Source organism: Carlito syrichta, unplaced genomic scaffold, assembly GCF_000164805.1.
Source record: "Carlito syrichta isolate Samal-C Ts95f unplaced genomic scaffold, Tarsius_syrichta-2.0.1 Scaffold288272, whole genome shotgun sequence".
Classification (NCBI taxonomy): domain Eukaryota; kingdom Metazoa; phylum Chordata; class Mammalia; order Primates; family Tarsiidae; genus Carlito; species Carlito syrichta.
In genome coordinates, this window is record NW_007232368.1 from 149,569 (window position 1) to 168,691 (window position 19,123).

The 19,123-nt window shown below is 38.3% G+C and overlaps 1 protein-coding gene across 2 annotated transcripts; it reads left to right on the forward strand.

Moving 5' to 3' along the window:
• The first annotated feature begins 1,853 nt into the window (after nt 1-1,853).
• Nucleotides 1,854-14,344, forward strand: TLR4 (toll like receptor 4). 2 transcript variants are annotated; one of them, XM_008053545.2, is made up of 3 exons: nt 1,854-2,182; nt 5,889-6,055; nt 11,951-14,344. In XM_008053545.2, the coding sequence occupies exons 1-3, from the start codon at nt 2,090-2,092 to the stop codon at nt 14,190-14,192; spliced, it is 2,502 nt and encodes an 833-aa protein (XP_008051736.1). In that variant the 5' UTR covers nt 1,854-2,089; the 3' UTR covers nt 14,193-14,344. The 2 variants fall into 2 exon arrangements, with proteins under 2 accessions (XP_008051736.1, XP_021565867.1); XM_021710192.1 differs by having other exon boundaries at nt 2,090-2,176.
• The last annotated feature ends 4,779 nt before the right edge of the window (nt 14,345-19,123 follow it).

Sequence of the window (19,123 nt, forward strand, 5' to 3'; positions counted from 1 at the left end):
GCAAGGCAGTTTTAGCAGGCTTAGTACTGGCTAGTTTGAATAATCTCTGTGGGCTCTGGGATGCAGGGGCTGTCTCTAGCAGTTTGGTACCTGGCCTGTGATGTTTAGGGGAGAATAATGTTGTCTCTTGGAGTATGATAGCCAGACAAATTGTTGCGAGTGGTGGGGGGGAACTTGAACTGCCTAGTTTGCATATGAAAGTTGTGCTCCTGGGCAAGTCATTTGTTGTATCTCTAAGAGTTCTCTAGTCCTGGGAGTGATCATCAGAGAGGACCCAGATGCCAGAACATCAAGAATATAGAAGATGAGAAAATTGAGTGATTGCATGTTTAGTGTGAGAAATGAGGAAGTAAGAAAAGTAGAGTCAAAGAAATTTCCACCTTGGATGAGTATGTGGAAGTGAAACGCTACAGACTTTTCAGGGAACTAAACTTTATTGAGCATCTACTCTGTGCCAGATGCTGCTCTAAGATCTTTACATAGATAGTCTCAATTAATTCTCAGAACAAAGTTTTGACAGGAAGTGCTATTTTGAGCTTAATTCTACAGGCGTGTTAAGGAGTCTGCAAAAGGCTGTGCTCAGTTCACTGTGATGTGCTCCCCCACAGCTTGGTTCTCAACATGTGGGACTGGAGGTATCTGGAGGACATCTCAGTAGAGCTATCTAGACCACAGTAATAACCCCATTTTAAATTATATTCTCATTTAACAGAAATATACATTGTATTTGCTACTTTTCCAGACTGTCCAAAAACTTTGTGAATGCCAGTTCATCTAATCGCATGACAAACTTTGAGGTACATATTGTTCTCCTCATTTTATCCACATTTTAAATCATCATTGTCGCTATCACTTTGTGGAACATTAGATGATACATTAGACATTTTATGTAAGTTAGCTTAATTCAGTCATTCAAGACAAATATCATTATCTCTTTTTTAAAGATCAGAAAACTAAGGTTTCGTAGGTTTGTGTATTTTGGCTGCCATCACACAGTTTTATTTTTATGAATTTCATAAATATGAACTTCTGTTATGATTAAAAAGTATTATCCCATTTCATAGACAAAAATTAAGGTTCAGTAAGAGACTTGATTAATGCCACAGTGCCCTGAATCAGTCACCCAGCTTGGATTGAACTTCAATATGTTTGATTTTTAATCCCAAACTTTAAAAAATCTTCCTGTACTTTTCAAAGTGTGTTTCACTGGGGTTTATATTCCATCAGTTTTACATGTGAGTTTCTTCACAAGAAGTGCTAGAGGTTTAATCGTGCTCCCCAACACTCATATATTGAAGTTCTAAGCCCCCCACTACCTCACATGATGATTGCATTTGGAGATAGGGACTTTATTCTTCTTTTTTTTCTTTTTGTTTTTGTTTTAGAGTTGTGGGGTAAAATGAGGATTTACTTCATAAGCTGCATGCAGGCGGAGTTTGGGCTTCTAGCAAAGGGATGGGTTCTTCAAGGTAGAGTGAGGTCATTAGGGTGGGCCCTAATCCAATATAAGTGGTGACCTTAAAAACAGAGATTAGGACACAGACACACACCTTGATCTCAGATGTAAAGCCTTTAGAATTGTGAGAAAATAGATTTCTGCTATGTAAGCCACCAAGTCTGTGGTACTTTTTTAGGGCAGCCCTAGCAAACTAATACAAACAGTAAATTTACCCAACTAAAACAAAATTGGAAAACCACTGTCATCCTAGATAGTTACACACGGACTATTTGAACAGAGGCTGATATTTCCTTAAATTCACCACGCCTAGAGGTCAGATGACTTTCTGGGATACAAGCCAGCTTCCTCTTGCTGTAACTCCAGTCACTAGTCTGCTGACGCCTTTTTCTTCTTCTAACTTCCTCTCCTGTGACAGGGAAGATAAATATTAGCGAAACAAAAGCCCAGAATGCTAAGGTTGCCACTCTCACTTCCTCTTGCCCCTTAACCCAGAACTGCTTTGAATACAGTAATTGGTGTGGGGCACCGGCCAGGAGAGAAGACACCAGTGCCTCAAAGACTCTGCTTGGTCAGGTGGCTACAGTGCACCATGTTTTCAAAGGACCACTGCTGTTCACAGAAGATGCCAGGATGATGTCTCCCACACGCCTGGCTGGGACTCTCGTCCCAGCCATGGCCTTCCTCTCCTGTCTGAAACCCGAAACCTGGGAGCCCTGTGTAGAGGTATGTGGTTGGAATCAGTCATCTCCTGTGAACTTCCCCATGCTTTCGCCCTGTGTGCCCTGGTTAATTTATTTTGCAAAAGACTCAAGAAGCCACAGAGACCAAATAATTCATTGTTACCGGGAGCTAATGTGGGTTTGTTCCATTTATGACTTTTGAGTGCTAACATGGACTTTAGGTTAGATAGATCTGCTTAAAATCCCTGCTCTGAGCCCTTCAAGGCTGTGTGACCTGAAGAAGCTATTATACCTCTCAGACATTAGTTTCCACATCTATAAAAGAATTATAATAATACCTACTTCACAAGAGAGTTGTAAAAGACTGCTTTAGGTGTTGTTTCTTTTCATTGGTGGTTTGTACACTCAGCTTCAAGCAATCACCCTACTATTCAATCTAGGGAAAAAGGTAACTGTTTTGTCTCTCAAGAGAAACAACTTCCTAAGTGGATTTCAGATTTCCACATGTAGTCATATAGTTTAGTTCAAAAGATGAAAAAAATAAAAAGGAATGGGGAGAAGAGGAGGGGAGAGAGAGAGAGAGAGAGAGAGAGAGAGAGAGACAGAAAGGTAGAAAAAGAGATAAGAAAAGTAAGACGTGGGGCGGGGGAGGGTAAAATTCCAGCTAATGTGATGGCTTCTTTCTTCATGAAATAACCAATCAGCCAGTTGGTAATCTTATTTATGATAAATCCCTTTTGTTTTTCTCATGCGTGGGCTTCATAGTTGCTTTAGAAACCCATGGTAGAACTGAACAGCCAAGAAATGTTTTATAGTGAGGCAGGGTCAGAAACTCAAGGGAAGCATAGCCAGCTGGAGCCCCAAAGTTCATAACATGGGATAAAGTAGTGTGATGTTTGGGAAAGATGTTCATTATCTCAAAATCCTCCCTTCCCCCAACTCCCCACCCGTAGATCTACTCCTTGTTCTCTGTACCCTTCCTGCTATTAGGTTAATGTGGGTAGATCTTTCATTTGGGGCCACCCTGAGATAAAATCACAGCCACTCTTGACTCCTTTTTCCCCCATGCATTACATTCTACCATTCCCCAAAGTCCATTGATCCCTATCCATCCTCTCAGTGCCATTGTAAAGCAGACTGTTTCCCAGGCCTTGATTTTTAGATAATGACTGGCTTTCTGACTCCATAGTCCTTTTAATTCAATCTGAACATTGTTGTTTGCTGTGTATTTGTTTTTGCTGTTGTTGTTCCCTGAGGCTTGGATCTAACAAATTCCTTTCCTTTGAAAACTTTAATAACTGTCCATTCCAATTGTAACCATTTCCTACCACAGGGCCTTTGCACTGGTTCTCTCCTCTACCTGAAATGCTTTCCCCTAGATCAGTTCTGTCAAATGGCAATATTTTGTTAGCCACATACATAGGTTTAAATTTCTAATAGCCACATTATAAAAGTTAAAAAAAGTAAATTTAATTTTGGTAATATTTTAATTTAACCTAGTACACTCAAATATTGTTTCAAATATATATGTATGTGTGTATTTAATGATTCTATAATATAGTTTTTTTTTTGGTACTGAGTCTTTGAAATTTAGTATGCATTTTACTTTACCTCACATCTTAATTTATACTGTTCACATTTCTAATGCTTGATAACTGTGTATGGCTAGTGGCTACCGTACTGGACTGCATAGCCCTAGTCATTTTATGGTTGAATCACTCTATTCAAATATCTGCTTGAATGTCTCCTCTGCAGAGCAGTCTTTCTTGGTTGTGCCATGTAGAGATGCCAGCCTCTACCTCCATTTGCCTCAAATCCCCTTAAATTTTTTAACTTTTTAAGAGCACATCATTATATATTCATGTTTATTTGTTCATTACCTCTTTTTCTTTGGCATGGAATTTGTAAGAGGTAGGATCGTTACCAGCTTTATTTAATCATTATACTTCCAGTGCCTAGCTGCTCAATTTATATGCTAAAAATGATCGAAATAATTGCTGCAGGACAAAATCTGAGGCCCTCCTGATCTGGTTATGGCTTATTCTCTGACTCAGATTTCACCACTCCACCACTTGCCAGCTAATCTGAATTAGTTTTCCATTCCTTCCTTGCTTATGCTGTTCTCTTTTTACGAAATGTCCTCCCCAAGCATGTATACAAATCTTACTCATCTTTCAAGACCCACCTTGAAACCTTCCTTGTATAGGAGCCTTCCCTGGATTCAAACCAGAGGACAGATTTGCCAAGACTGCCCTTTGAGACAGTGTTTGTTTTGCTTCTATCTTAACTCTTACACTAGACTGTGAGTCCATTGACATCTGGAGCCATATCATATTTGTCTTTGTATTGTCCACAGTGCTTGGCAGAAAATGCTGACAATTTGAATTTAAGCAATTCTCCATTTAATCACTTATTCAGTCAGTTATTCATTCATTTATTCAACAAATATGTATTGCGCGTCAACCATTTGCCAGATACCATCCTGAGTGCTGGAGACAAAGGAGCAACCTAAAACATCACAATTTACAATTGAGTATAGGAGACCAATAATACAAAGAGAATAATCACGTAGATAACATAATGTTGGATGGTGACACATCCTATGAAGAAAGATAAAAAAGGGCAAGGGAAGGATGTCTGGCACAATCTTCTATTAGGTAGTACTGTCTTTGAGGCTTCTGTGACAGGTAACATTTAAGCAGACATGCAAATGAAGTGAAGACCTTCATGTGTGAACTCTGTGACTTTACTCATATTATGTTGAATTTCTATTTTCCTCATCTTGAAAAGTCTTATTTAAAGATTAAGTTAAAGCATATACGTATAAGAAACATGCTGGCATATGGTTATGGATTAATAACAGCTAATAATAATTAATGTTAACATTTATTGATCATTTGCACTACAGAAGGCTTTTAAATGAGCTCTTTAAACACCTTATCTCATTAAATCCTTTAAACTGATACTATTGATTTTAAACAAGAGAAAACCTAAATTAGTTGTCTTAAGCAAGAAATTTTGTTAGAGAAATAAGGGAATTCAGAAATTAGATGGGAGGTAAGAGAATTAGACTTGTAAGGAATGTGGGAAAGTAGGTTAGAAACCAGTTCAGAACCAAGACAGTAAAAAACTTGACCTTAATTACCTGATTCCACCATGGGAATTCACACACTCTAAAGATTTCTAAATCACTCCGCTCAAGGGTCAATGAATCAAGAGAGAGAATTCAGTTGTCAAAATCTGGGCTATGGATATAAGAGGTCTGGACATCTTGACTGGCAGGCAGTACCTTCAAGGCAGTACACCATTGGGAGTATTTATAATGATATTGAATATTTTATTACCTATATTTTGTATATGATAAAATGAGGTTTGCTGAGTTTTGGGGAGTTTTTTTTGTGCTTTGCCCCAAATCACACAGAATAGTTGGATGAAAACCGGAACTTTCAAACTCTGAAGACTCAACCTTTTGCCTCCTGTTTCCATTGCTGCTTGCAAACTATTGCCATTTTTATAGTATGCAGAGGTTAGAACACTGAGCACACAGGAGGTGCTCTTTCCTTCCTAATCTAGAGTAAGATATTTCTTAAGTATGAAGTGAGTGGGTGGATGGATAAGTGGATAAATGGACAAAAGACGGTTTACTGGCTTTTATGCTTACACCAGAGGGCCTTCAATCTCTAATCTAGGAGATGGATGTTGAGAGTGAATGCAGTAAAGATACCACATCTAATGTGTGATCATTGCAGGTGGTTCCTGACATTACTTACCAATGCATGGAGCTGAATCTCTACAAAATCCCCGACAACATCCCCTCCTCAACCAAGAACCTGGACCTGAGTTTTAACCCCCTGAGGCACTTAGGCAGCCATAGCTTCTCCAGTTTCCCAGAACTGCAGGTGCTGGATCTATCCAGGTAATGAATGAACTTTTATTGCACAAGGCAAGATGTTAATTGTTTTATAATTTCATTCTTGGACCAGAAAGCACGGTTGGTGGAGTCTCATCTTCATTCACTTATTCATTAATGCAATAGATATTTTGCTTTCTGTATAACCTTGAACACACCATCTCTATTCTTCTGGCCTCAGTTTTCTTATCTGTGAAATGGGCAGTTGGACAAAACAGTTTCTAAGAGCAACCCTACCTTTGAATTTTCTTTTAAGTCTGAAGAGAATATTTATTTATTTATTTATTTTAAAACAGGAGAAAAGCATACATGTTTATATAAGTTCTACGTGACACAGGAAACAAAAGCCCAAAGAAGTGGCAAAACTGAAATGATTTTATAGTAAGTTGAACAAAGAGTAGCAATTGGGGAAAATTAAATAAACTATGTAGGGAGGTGAAAGAAGAGAAGAATTATTTTAACAAGGTCGATTTATATAGAATTCTCTTGGCTATGACTCCTTGTCAGTGAATGTTTCCTTTCTCCTGGTATATGGAGGGCATCTTTCTTTTTTTACTGCTGTTTTTATTTCATTTTATGTTTTTAAACATATTTTTTATTATAAAATTGTGGGGTACAGTTAAGGGTCAGGTATACAAATGTGTATCATTCAAGCACCCTTGTTAATAAGGAGTGTCTCCCCATCCCCAGACAGATATTGACTACCGTTAGTCCCACCTCCCTTCCCCTCCCTGCCCCCTCCATAGTTTCCCATCGCTGTCAGTCCTTTTTTAATAGTATTATGGTAGATGTCCAAGGTCCACTATATGCGTGAGAACATGTGATACTCAGATCTTTCTTTCTGTGAGAAATCACTCAGTATTATAGACCCTAGTTCCATCCAGGTTGCTGCGAAATTCATGATTTTGTTCTTTTTATGGCTGCATAGTATTCCATCATGTATATGTACCACATTTTTTAAAATTCAGTCCTCTTTTGATGGACAGCATGGTTGGTTCCAGGTTCTTGCTATTGTGAACAATGCTGCAATAAACATTCGTGTGCAGGTATCTTTTTGATAGAGTGATTTGAGTTCTTCAGGGTATATTTCCAGTAGGGAGATTGCAGGGTCATATGGGAGGTTGATATTTAGAGCTTTTAGGAATCGCCACACTGCTTTCCACAGAGGTTGCACAAGTTTGCACTCCCACCAACAGTGTAGAAGTGTTCCCTTTTCCCCACACCCTCTCCAGCAACTGTTATTTTTTGAGTTATTGATAATTGACGTTCTGACTGGAGTTAGGTGGTATCTCAGTGTGGTTTTGATTTGCATCTCCCTGATGATTAGTGAGGTTGAACATTTCTTCATGTGTCTGTTGGCTGCTTGGATGTCTTCCTTTGAGAAGTGTCTGTTCATATCTTTTGCCCACTTTATAATGGGGTTGCTTGTTTTTTTCTTTTTCTTTTCAGCACATTTGAGTTCCTTGTAGATCCAAGATGTTAAGCCTATGTCAGACCTGGAGTTGGCAAATACTTTTTCCCAGTCTGTGGACTGTCTCCCTGCTCTCTTGATGGTTTCTTTGGCTTTGCAGAAGCTTGCCAGTTTAATGAGGTCTCATCTGTCTATCTTATCTCTTACGGCTTGTGAGTTTTGGATTTTGTTCAGGAATTGGATGCCAGTTCCAATTTCCATAAGGGTATGTCCTGCATTTTCTAAGGTTCTTATGGTTTGAGGTTTTACATTTAGGTCTCTGATCCATTTAGAGTTAATTTTTGTGTATGGGGACAGATAGGGATCCTGTTTGAGTCTTCTGCATGTGGCCAGCCAGTTTTCCCAGCACCATTTACTGAATAGGTTCTCCACTCCCCAGTGGTAGGTGGTGGAGGCTTTGTTGAAGATGAGTTGGTTTAGAAATTGAGGTTTAGCTTCTGGAATCTCAGTTCTATTTCATTGGTCTATATGACTGTTTTTGTACCAATACCAAGATGTTTTGATTATTGTAGCTTTATAGTAAAGTTTGAAGTCTGGTAGTGTGATGCTGCCTGCTTTGTTTTTTTTTTTTTTTGCTGAGGATTATTCTGGCTATTCTTGGTCGTTTGTGTTTCCATATGAATTCCTGTATTTTTTTTCTAGGTCTGAGAAGAATGTTGCTGGTAATTTGATGGGTATCACATTAAATCTGTAGATTGCCTTAGGTAGGATGGACATCTTTACAATGTTGATTCTTCCAATCCATGAGCATGGGATATTTTTCCACTTGTTTGTGTCATCTTTGATTTCTTTGAGCAGTGCTTTGTAGTTTTCATTGTAAAGGTCTTTCATGTCTCTGGTCAGGAAGATGCCAAGGTATTTCTTGTTTTTTGTGTGGCTATTGTGAATGGAATTGTGCTTTTTATTTGGGTTCCTGTTTGAAGAGAAGGCAATCAGGGGTATCCAAATAGGAAAAGAGGAAGTCAAGTTATCTCTCTTTGCAGATGACATGATCGTGACCTTGAAAACCCAAGAGAATCTGTCAAAAACCTCCTTACACTGATAAAGGACTTTGGCAAAGTCTCAGGATATAAAATAAATGTACACAGACATTTATTGACCACTTGTTATATGTTGTACACAATGCTAGGAAATAAAAGCATATTAATATATAATATATACAGCTTCTGTTATTAAATAGACAAATACTCTTGAAAGAATTAATATGCTAAAGTCCAGAGTATGATTTTGAATACATTATGTACATTCAACAAATGTTACCTAATTTTGGTTTCTTGGCATTTGAAGCTGAGACAAGAATGGTGAAATGTAACAGTAGGTGATAAACTATGAGTACACTAGAGGTAACACATTGTGTTGTTTAGAAGAGGGCCTTCTCTGTGGTGGGTGACCAATATTGAAAGTAGGGTAAAGGATAAGGAATTAGGAAAAGACAAGTAACCCAAGGAGAAGTATGTCAAGATCAAAAGAAAATCTCCTCTGTGGGCAGGGAATAGTGGCTAAGATTTTCTTTTCTGAGTCAGAGAAGTATATCATTCACTGTGGCAGGTGAAGTAGTCATTACTTTTGGTGGGAACTGAATCTTAAAAGGGATTTCATCATCAGGGGCATTACTTTAAAAATTGAACTAGATAATGAACCATATTCTCTATAATAGTTTGTGAAATGCAGAAACATTTTATATATTTTTAATTATAGAAATTTTTAATAAAGGTTAAGGTCATAGTATGACAATCCTCTTTAGAGCAGGCCTTTCTGTAGAAGAGTCAGCATTTGATGTGTTGTGCTCTAACTTGGATATTGATAGGGTGAAACAAAGGGGAAATGGAACAATGTGAAGGCAGTGGTGTACAGCATAGAACCCTGTGGGGCTCAGAAGACCTAAGCCAAGTACTCCTCCAACATTTATAACCATGTGAAGCATGTCACTCCATCTCCCTGAGTCTCAGCTTCCATATCTGAGTTAAAAGGAAATGATGAAACTTATCCTGCAGGGTAGATTGTTGTAATAAATATTAACATGCCATTTATGCAAAAAACTTTATAAAGTATATTTTATCTGTATGAAGTATTACTATTATAGCATTTTGTTTGATCTTTGTTATATAAAACAGTTTTCTAAGTGAACATTTTGACAATTACTGTATTGAGGTAGACCATCTCCCCCTGTTTTTCAAACAATATGTAGTGTCTCATCAAGCAAGATGACACATTAAGATAATTCATGCCAGGTTCGGTGGCTCAGCCTGTAATCCCGCGCCTTTGGGAGGCTGAGGTGAGTGGATTGCCTGAGCCTGCGGGTTCGAGACCCACCAGGCAGCGAGACCTCATCTCTACAATAAATCAAAAAATCAGCTGGGCGTGGTAGTACATGCCTGTAATTCCAGCTACTTGGAAAGCTAAGGCGGAAGGATCGCCGGAGCCCAGCAGGTAGAGGCTGCAGTGGCCGGGAGCGGCCACTGCACTCCAGTCTGGGCGACAGAGTGAAACTCCAACTCAAAAAAAAAAAAAGATAATTCATTTTTTATCTACCATATACCTAAGAAACATCTCTCAGAAGTATTAAATATGTGCTTAGAGGGAGGGTGGCTTCCCTTCTGGTTAACCCATATGAGATTCTACTTTAAGGCATGGACAAACAATAGCACAAGACATCCTTTGCCTCTTCATACATTGTTCACAAACAGTAAGTCAACTGGTCCTCTAAGAATGTTTTGTGATAGACCAGGCCGCTTTTTTGTTCCCCTATAGAAATCTATATTCTTTTCTTTTTATTGATGAGATAACTGAGACTTGAAAAGTTTGTGAATTTATACATTCACTTATCTAATTAGCATCAGACCTGAACTTCAAGTTCACGTGTCCTGCTTCCAAGTTAAATATTCTCTTCATCATAATACTCTACTTCTTTAAAGTGATGTTCCCTGTGTAATGAGATAGAGAATAGTAAGGTACTTCAGTCTTGCCAGATGTATAGAGCAATAAATAGATAAGATTAAGGGCTGTAAAATCATATGACTGAAAGAAGAAACGTGAGAAATAATTGAGTTTAGCTGTCTTACTTAGAAATGTGATAACTAAAACCCAGAGAGGAAACGGGGTCCTTAAGATCATGCTGTAGAGGAGGACTATGGAGGCACCAAACCCCAGCTGTCTTGCTGTCTCTTCTAGTGTTCTTTTTATGGCACCCCTTTCCATCTGTTTAGTTACCAATAAATAATAAAATATTGAACCAAAATGCTTTTTATTATCCAGGAACCTCCTGAAGAGGATAGGAACAGGTGGGGAACATTGTAAATGTAATTCAGACTGGATTAGGAAAGGATTCATTTGTGAATCATAGCTGACATACACCTGCAATGCTAATAGGATTTTATCATTGGCTTGCTGTTTGTTGTCTGCATGAGCCCTTTACATAAAAATCACTATGAACATTGTATGCATGTATGATGACCACTTATCTACCTAATCCTGAATTGTTCTCCACATCTTTAAAATAAAATAAAACAAATTCAACACCCTTTAGCAGGCCTGTAAGCCTCAACCTTATTTTGAACCTTCTTTCTCCACAGCCCCATCTTATACCCCTACAAATCCCTCACTGTATTCCAGCCATGAAAGTTGTTTCTAATAGTTCTTCCACATGACATGGCTGCTTTCTACCTTAGGGCTTTTGTATTTGCTGTTCACTTTACCTTTTTTTCCTCATGAACTCCTACTCAGTTTTCAAATTTCAATCAATATGTTCTCAGAGAAGCCTGTTTTTATCTCCCTAGTTTAGGTTGGCCCTCTAGTTGCAAACTCTTACAGCACACTTTCCTTTTCTTTCACAAAACTCACTCCAACTGCCAGTTACTAGCATTTGCCTGTGATAATGACAACTTTCAAACATCTAGCTATCATGTATGTACAACTTTTCTTAAACATTAGGAATATCCACGACACTTATAAGTAACATTTTATATCTGACATTAGCCAGTCATTGATCATGGTTAACAACTAACTACCCATATTATCTGTACCAGTCAGATGTATAATCACAATTATGTATAGCAGGAAATGGCTAGACTTTCCTGCTATGTAAGGCTTACATATAAGGTTATTACATACTCTATCAACCACACAACCTTTATGTATCTCAATTATTGATTTTTAACTGATTTACTTCTGATGGATTTTTCTGCCTTTGCTTAGCACGTGTGCCTAGTGTGATAAAAAGGGTTTATCATTGCAGCCAGTATGATCATACTGAACCTGTGGGGCTTCTTACGTGTTCTTATCATCATCATCTGCCCCGCTTGAGGTCTTTGCCTGTGCACAATCATATGACATATCACATCTGCATGAATTGCTAGATGACTAGGATGGTTATTCATTTTAGATTTTTATTCAACAGAAATATTATATGATCTGTATCTTTTTCCATATAGGTGTGAAATTCAGACTATTGAAGATGCTGCATATCAGAGCCTAAACCACCTCTCCACCTTGATATTAACAGGAAACCCTATCCAAAGTTTAGCCCTCAGAGCCTTCTCTGGACTATCAAGTTTACAGAAGCTGGTGGCTGTGGAGACTAACCTAGCCTCTCTAGAGAACTTCCCCATTGGACATCTCAAAACCTTGAAGGAGATTAATGTGGCTCACAATCATATCCATTCTCTCAAGTTACCTGAATATTTTTCTAACCTGACCAATCTGGAGCACTTGGATCTTTCCAATAACAAGATACAAAATATTTATCATAAAGACTTGCAGGTTCTACATCCAATATCCCTAATCAACCTTTCCTTAGACTTGTCCTTGAACCCTATAGACTTTATCCAATCTGGTGCCTTTAAAGATATTAGACTCCATAAACTGACTTTGAGAAGTAATTTCAATAGTATGAATGAAATGAAAACTTGTATTCAAGGTCTGGCTGGTTTAAAAGTCCATCAGTTCGTTCTGGGAGAATTTAGAAATGAAAGGAACATGGAAGACTTTGATATATCTGTCCTGAATGGACTGTGTAATTTAACCATTAAAGAATTCCGGTTTGCATGCTTATACCACGACTTCAGTGATGCTACTGACTTATTTAATTGTTTGGCAAATGTTTCTACAATTTCCCTCATTCATTTGAATTTGGATCGGCTAGAAGGTCTTCCTAATAATGTAAGATGGCAATCTTTAGAATTAGTTACATGTAAACTTGAACAATTTCCTACATTGGAAATCCCCTCTCTCAAAAGATTTATTTTCACTGCCCACAAAAGTGGGTACACTTTTGCAGAATTTAAGCTACCAAGTCTTGAGTTTCTCGATCTCAGTAGAAATGGCTTGAATTTCAAGGGTTGCTGTTCTCACACTGACTTTGGGACAACCAAACTGGAGCATTTAGATCTGAGCTTCAATGCAGTTATTACCATGAGTTCAAACTTCCTGGGTTTAGAACAACTAAAATATCTGGATTTTCAGCATTCCCATTTGAAACAGACTAGTGATTTTCCAGTATTCCTATCCCTCAAAAACCTACTTTACCTTGACATTTCTTATACTAATATTCTAGTTGCCTTTCGTGGCATCTTCAATGGCTTGTCCAGTCTCCAAACCTTGAAAATGGCTGGCAATTCATTCCAGGGCAACCTCCTTCCAGAAATCTTCACAAACCTGAGTCACTTGACCTTCCTGGACCTCTCTGAGTGTCAACTGGAGCACGTATCTCAGGAAGCATTTAATTCACTCCTCAGACTTCAGTTACTAAATATGAGCAACAATCACCTCGTTTCTTTGGATTTATGTCCTTACCAGCATCTTAAGTCACTCCAGGTTCTGGATTACAGTTTCAATCGCATAGTGACTTCAAAAAAGCAAGAACTACTGCATTTACCAAGTAGTCTAACTTTCTTAAATCTTACTCAGAACGCCTTTGCTTGCACTTGTGAACACCAAAGTTTTCTGCAGTGGGTCAAGGACCAAAGACAGCACTTGGTGCAAGTTGAACAAATGGTATGTGCAACACCTTTAGATATGCAGGAAATGTCTGTGCTGAGTTTTAGGAATGCCACTTGTCAGATGAGCAAAACCATCATTAGTGTGTCAGTGCTCAGTGTGCTTGTGGTATCTTTTGTAGTAGTTCTGGTCTATAAGTTCTATTTCCACCTGATGCTTCTTGCTGGCTGCAAAAAGTACGGTAGAGGTGAAAGCACCTATGATGCTTTTGTTATTTACTCAAGCCAGGATGAAGATTGGGTAAGGAATGAGCTAGTAAAGAATTTAGAGGAAGGGGTGCCCCCATTTAAGCTCTGCCTGCACTACAGAGACTTTATTCCTGGTGTGGCCATCGCTGCCAACATCATCCAGGAAGGTTTCCACAAAAGCCGGAAGGTGATCGTTGTGGTGTCTCAGCACTTCATCCAGAGTCGCTGGTGCATTTTTGAGTATGAGATTGCTCAGACCTGGCAGTTCCTGAGCAGTCACGCTGGTATCATCTTCATTGTCCTGCAGAAGGTGGAAAAGTCTTTGCTCCGGCAGCAGGTGGAGCTGTACCGTCTTCTCAGCAGGAACACTTACTTAGAGTGGGAGGACAGTGTCTTAGGGCGGCACATCTTCTGGAGACGACTCAGAAAAGCCCTGCTAGATGGTAAACCATGGAGTCCAGAAGGAACAGCGGATGCAGAATGCAACTAAAAAGAAGCAGCAACTGCTATCTAAAAAGGAATAAAACTCTTGAGACACTTCTTGCCCAGCTGGGTCCAACACTTGTTCACTTAAGTATTAAATGCTGCCACACATCAGACACTATAAGGGTAAGTGATTCTGGAATGCTCAGGATAGACAGGACTGCTAATCTCATGGAGCTTCCAGTGCAAAGGGAGTACATTCTTGAAATGTAGAGTCTTCCAGATGAGCACTTCAACCAACTCAGTCAAGGAGTCCAGGACAGAGAAAGTCGTTTCAACTCTGACATTATCAAATTGAATAAGAACAAAGATACTGAGCCCTAGTGAAAGAAAAAAGAATATTGTTCTTCTCTTGTTTTGAATGGTAGTTACAATATGTGTATTATTTTAGCTGTCATAAAGCAGTTTTGAAAGTTGCAGCTGAACGGGGTGTTTGCTCACTTTTACCTTTTCTATAAAATACAATTTAAATTCTACTTGATGATTCAGAAGTGTCCTGATTCAAGATGCCCCTTCCATTTTAAGTCATCTCCCTTAAAAATATTAAAGTCTGTGACTAATTCTTAGGGAAACTTGATTAACCCATCCTCACAAACATCCTGACCATTCCTTAGTATGACCTATTTATTAATGAATAATCCCTGATATATCTTTGGTTTTATATTTCTGGTTCTCATTTTTCTCATCCTGTCTATAAACCCACGTCATAAATAAGGTTGTTAGAGATGTGCTGGAAATATCCATATCTAATCACTATTTTTCAAGCAAGTATGTAAAATATACTCTATCCCTTCTCACTTGATGTCATTCCAAAGTTATTGCCTACTAAGATATGGCTGTCATGAAGACAGAATTAAAATAATTTGGTTGAAAGAGGCACATTTTCTTTTTAAACAGGGAGGAAAGTCCAACTTCCTGATCTTATAATGAGCAATTTGGGCTAGGGGCAGGAAGGAAATGGGATTACCTTTTTTTTTTTTTTGATGATGATTCCAGAAATGGATATAGCTGGGGTGACTGCATGAAATTCGTTGCAGCAGAAGTTTCTTCTCGGAATGGGTGTGAGTTGATCTCCCTCTAAATCTCTTCAGGGAAATAGAGAGGGCTGGGAACCCTCCCCTGTAACCTCCCCACAGCCAGAAGACCTGCTTGTGAAAGTGTTCAAGACTTCCTGTTGGGCATCCCTCACTGACCATATTTGTTAAAGTGGATGTTGTCAGTGAGAAAATAATGTGTCCACCATCAATGGGGCTCATGATAAGAGGAGTTCCCAGAGACGTATATTCATCTACCTTCCCCAGAAATAGTGCATTCAGGGAAATAACAATGAGAACATCATCAGGGAAATGAAAATCAAAACCACAATAAGATATTGCCTCATACCAGTTAGAATGACTACTAAATAAAAGATAGAAGGTAAATGCTGCCAAGGATGTAGATAAATTAGAATCCTTTTATATTGTTGGTGGGAATGTAAAATGATGTAACCATTATGAAAAACAATATGAAAGTTCTTCAAAAATGAAAAATATAATTACTATGTGATCTAACAAGCTCACTTCTAGATATAAGTCCCAAATAATTGAAATTAGAATTTCAAGAAAATATTTTCATGTTCATTGCAACACTATTCACAATAGATAAGTTATGGAAATAACTCAATGTTCATTGAAAAATAAATAGATAAAGAAACTGTGCTATGTACATACAATGGCATATTCAGTCTAAAAAGCAGGGAATACTGCCATTTGAGACAATGTGAATAAACCTAGAGGCCATTATGCTAAATAAAATAAGCCAATAACAGAAAGACAATACTGCCTACTTTCATCTATAGGAGGTATTGAAGTAGTCAAAATCATAGAAGCGGGGAATGGAATAGTAGTTTCTAGGGATCAGGAAGGAAGAGATATGGAGAAACAGAGTTGTTCAATTGGTATAAATTTGTAGTTATGCGAGATAAATTAGTTCTGAAGAGCAGCTGTACAGTATAATTCCTATAATGAACAGTATTTTGTAGTGCACTTAAAAATTTGTTAAGATGTTGTGCTGTGTTCTTACCAAGCACACACAAGAAAACAATCTAAAACAACTACAAAAGAACACAAGAGAACTTTTGAAGGTGATGAATATAGTTATTACCTTGATTGTGGTCATGGTTTCACAGGTATATGCATATATGTCCAAATGATCATATTGAGTACATTAAATAGGTGCAGTTTTTATATATCAATTACACTCAATGAAGCTGTTAAAAGGAAAATAAAATTCAGTTATCAAAACTGAAAACATGACCACACTCAGGGGTGTGTTTGCAATGGAGTGGTTCAGAGGGTGTTTGGTTTGAACATGTCTGGAGTAGCTGAACATGACTGGATGTGTTTCTGTCTCATGTACAAGTGAAAGTGAATATATGTATTTGTGCACATGTCCCATTGTGTTTTTGTCAGTGTTTGTGTATAATTGGGAAAGTGTGTTTGGGTGGTCATATCAGTATAAAAGAGAGTGTGATTGTACTTCTCGAAGAATATGTACATTTGACATGCATGTCTATGGCTGCTTGAGGTAGGTTCTTTACTCTTGTGTTTGTACTGTAGTATCTCCTTATCCTTGAAGGTATAAATTCTAAGACCCTAGTGGATGTCTGAAACTCCAGATAGTTCCAAGCACTTTATGTGCTATGTTTTCATAAATTCATATGAAAATTTTATTTTATAAACTAGGAATAGTAAGAGATTAACAGTAACTTAAAATAAAATGAAACAATTATAACAATACATTGTATTAAAATCTATGAGAAGGTGGCCTCTCTTTCAAAATATCTTATTGTACTTTATTCACCTGTTTTCAGACTATGATTGACTGTTAAAAACTGAATTCTTGGATCTTGCAACCACAGATAAGGGAAGTTACAAGATGGATTATACAAAAATGTACACATTAGTTTCTGGGTATTTTGAAAGCGTGTGACTTTGTGTATATCCATACTGTTTGTGAGTGTGCTTGTCTTCATATCTGAGAATGCATTATGCATGTGATGTGGATTTTTCCCTGGTTAGTTGGCCTGCAAGAGTGATATCTCAATGGGTCAGCAAACCTGACCCCAGAGTGTTGGTTCTCATGTGCTGACAAGCCAAGCCTCAGGAGTGTTGACTCTAATGGACAAGCAAGTCAAGACCTGAGAGTGTTGCTGATTTAGTAGGCTGGCTTGCCACTTCCCAGCAGCATCTCAGCTTCCGTGTCTTGCCTTCTGCTGGCAGCTCTGCTGGTTCAGCTGGTTCAACAGGCTCTGTCTACTGGCAAGCCAGCCTTTGGGGTGCACAGCTCTTCTGCTCCAACAATTTTCTGCATCTCTTCAGGTCTTCAGGTCTGGGTTCTTGCCTGGTGCCCAGGAGGAATGAGGTACATGGACAGCTGGAAGATAGGAAACCAGGATTTACTGAAAAGACAGAAAAGTTCTCAGAGCAGGAGGTGACCAAGGGTTGCCAATTAAAAACCTAGTGCTAAATAGCCCTAAGGCTGAGCTGATTGGCTAGCACTAGCTGTGAACTGATTGGTTGGCACTAGCTGTGCTGACTGGTCAGTACTAAGAACCAATTGGCTGGGAGGTAGGGCCTAATAGTGAAATGAATGATTGGTACTTAGCAGTGAGCTGATTGGTTGTTTTTCAATCCTGTCAGTAAGTGTTTTCTTTCTCTAGCCTGTGGGGCCTAGCTGGAAGCTTGTTTACCGAGTGTATCAGTCAGAGAGGGCTGGTGGAAGTTTGCTACATTGTTACCCTGTCTGTCTGCCTAGCTTTTCTCTAGCTATCTCGTCTCTCAATTTACGTGTGCTCTTCCAAACAAATACTCTAAGAAGGAAACAAATACTCTAAGAAGGAAGATCAATATAAGCCTGGAGTGTTTCCTAAATACAAGACTGACATTGGCCTCCTCAGTTTGACAGTCCCTTCTCCCAGATGGGAATTCTAGAAATTGCAGGTGAAGTGGTCAAGAAGGGAAAGAAATGGCATATATACAAGCAGAAGGGGAAGGAAGAGGAAGATCAAGTCTAGAACTGGCTTTTTGCAGCTTTTAAAATTCTCTGAATGAAAGAGATGAAGCATGAAGTAAAGAGAAGTTAGTACCAATTAGAATGTCTTAAATTTGTGTAATACCTTACAACTTGGAACATATGCACACAATTATAACCATATTTGCTTGTCTTATTAGCCAGGTGAGTTAGCAAATCAATAATTAATTTTCCCATTTTGCTGATGCAAGACCTGAAGTTTAATTAAGTAAATTTATTGTCAAAAAAGAGGCCACAGAGTAAGTAAGTGGTAAGGCCCAAGCCTGAGCCTCCAACCCACTCAGGGAAACTCCCTTTACACTATACCTCATTGCTTTATGCTTAAAGTTGACAAAACAAGAAGTGAAAGCCCTACAATTCTCTGTGTGGTTGCCAATCATCATGGGTTTCTCAACTTAAACCATGAATCATTAAGCAAATACATATGCATACATATATATCACATTATTTATTTATTTATTTATTTATTTATTTTTTTAATAATTAATCAGTATTTTTATTATAGTTTTGTGGGGTACAGTTAAGGGTTAGGTGTACAATTACGTTTCATTCAGACACCCTGTTGATAAGATGTGTTTTCCCAGCCCCAGACAGATATTTGCTACTGTTAATCCCCTCCCCCTCCCCCCCATAGTTTCCCAGTACCGTCAGTCATTTTGTTATAGTATTACATTGGATGTTCAAGGTCCATTATATGAGTGAGAACATGTGATATTTTGATCTTTGTTTCTGTGTGAGGTCACTCAGTATTATAGACTCTAGTTCCATCCAGGTTGCTGCAAAATTCATGATTTTGTTCTTTTTTTTTTTATTTTTTTTTTTTATTTTTTTATTTTTTTTTTTATGGCTGCGTAGTATTCCATCGTG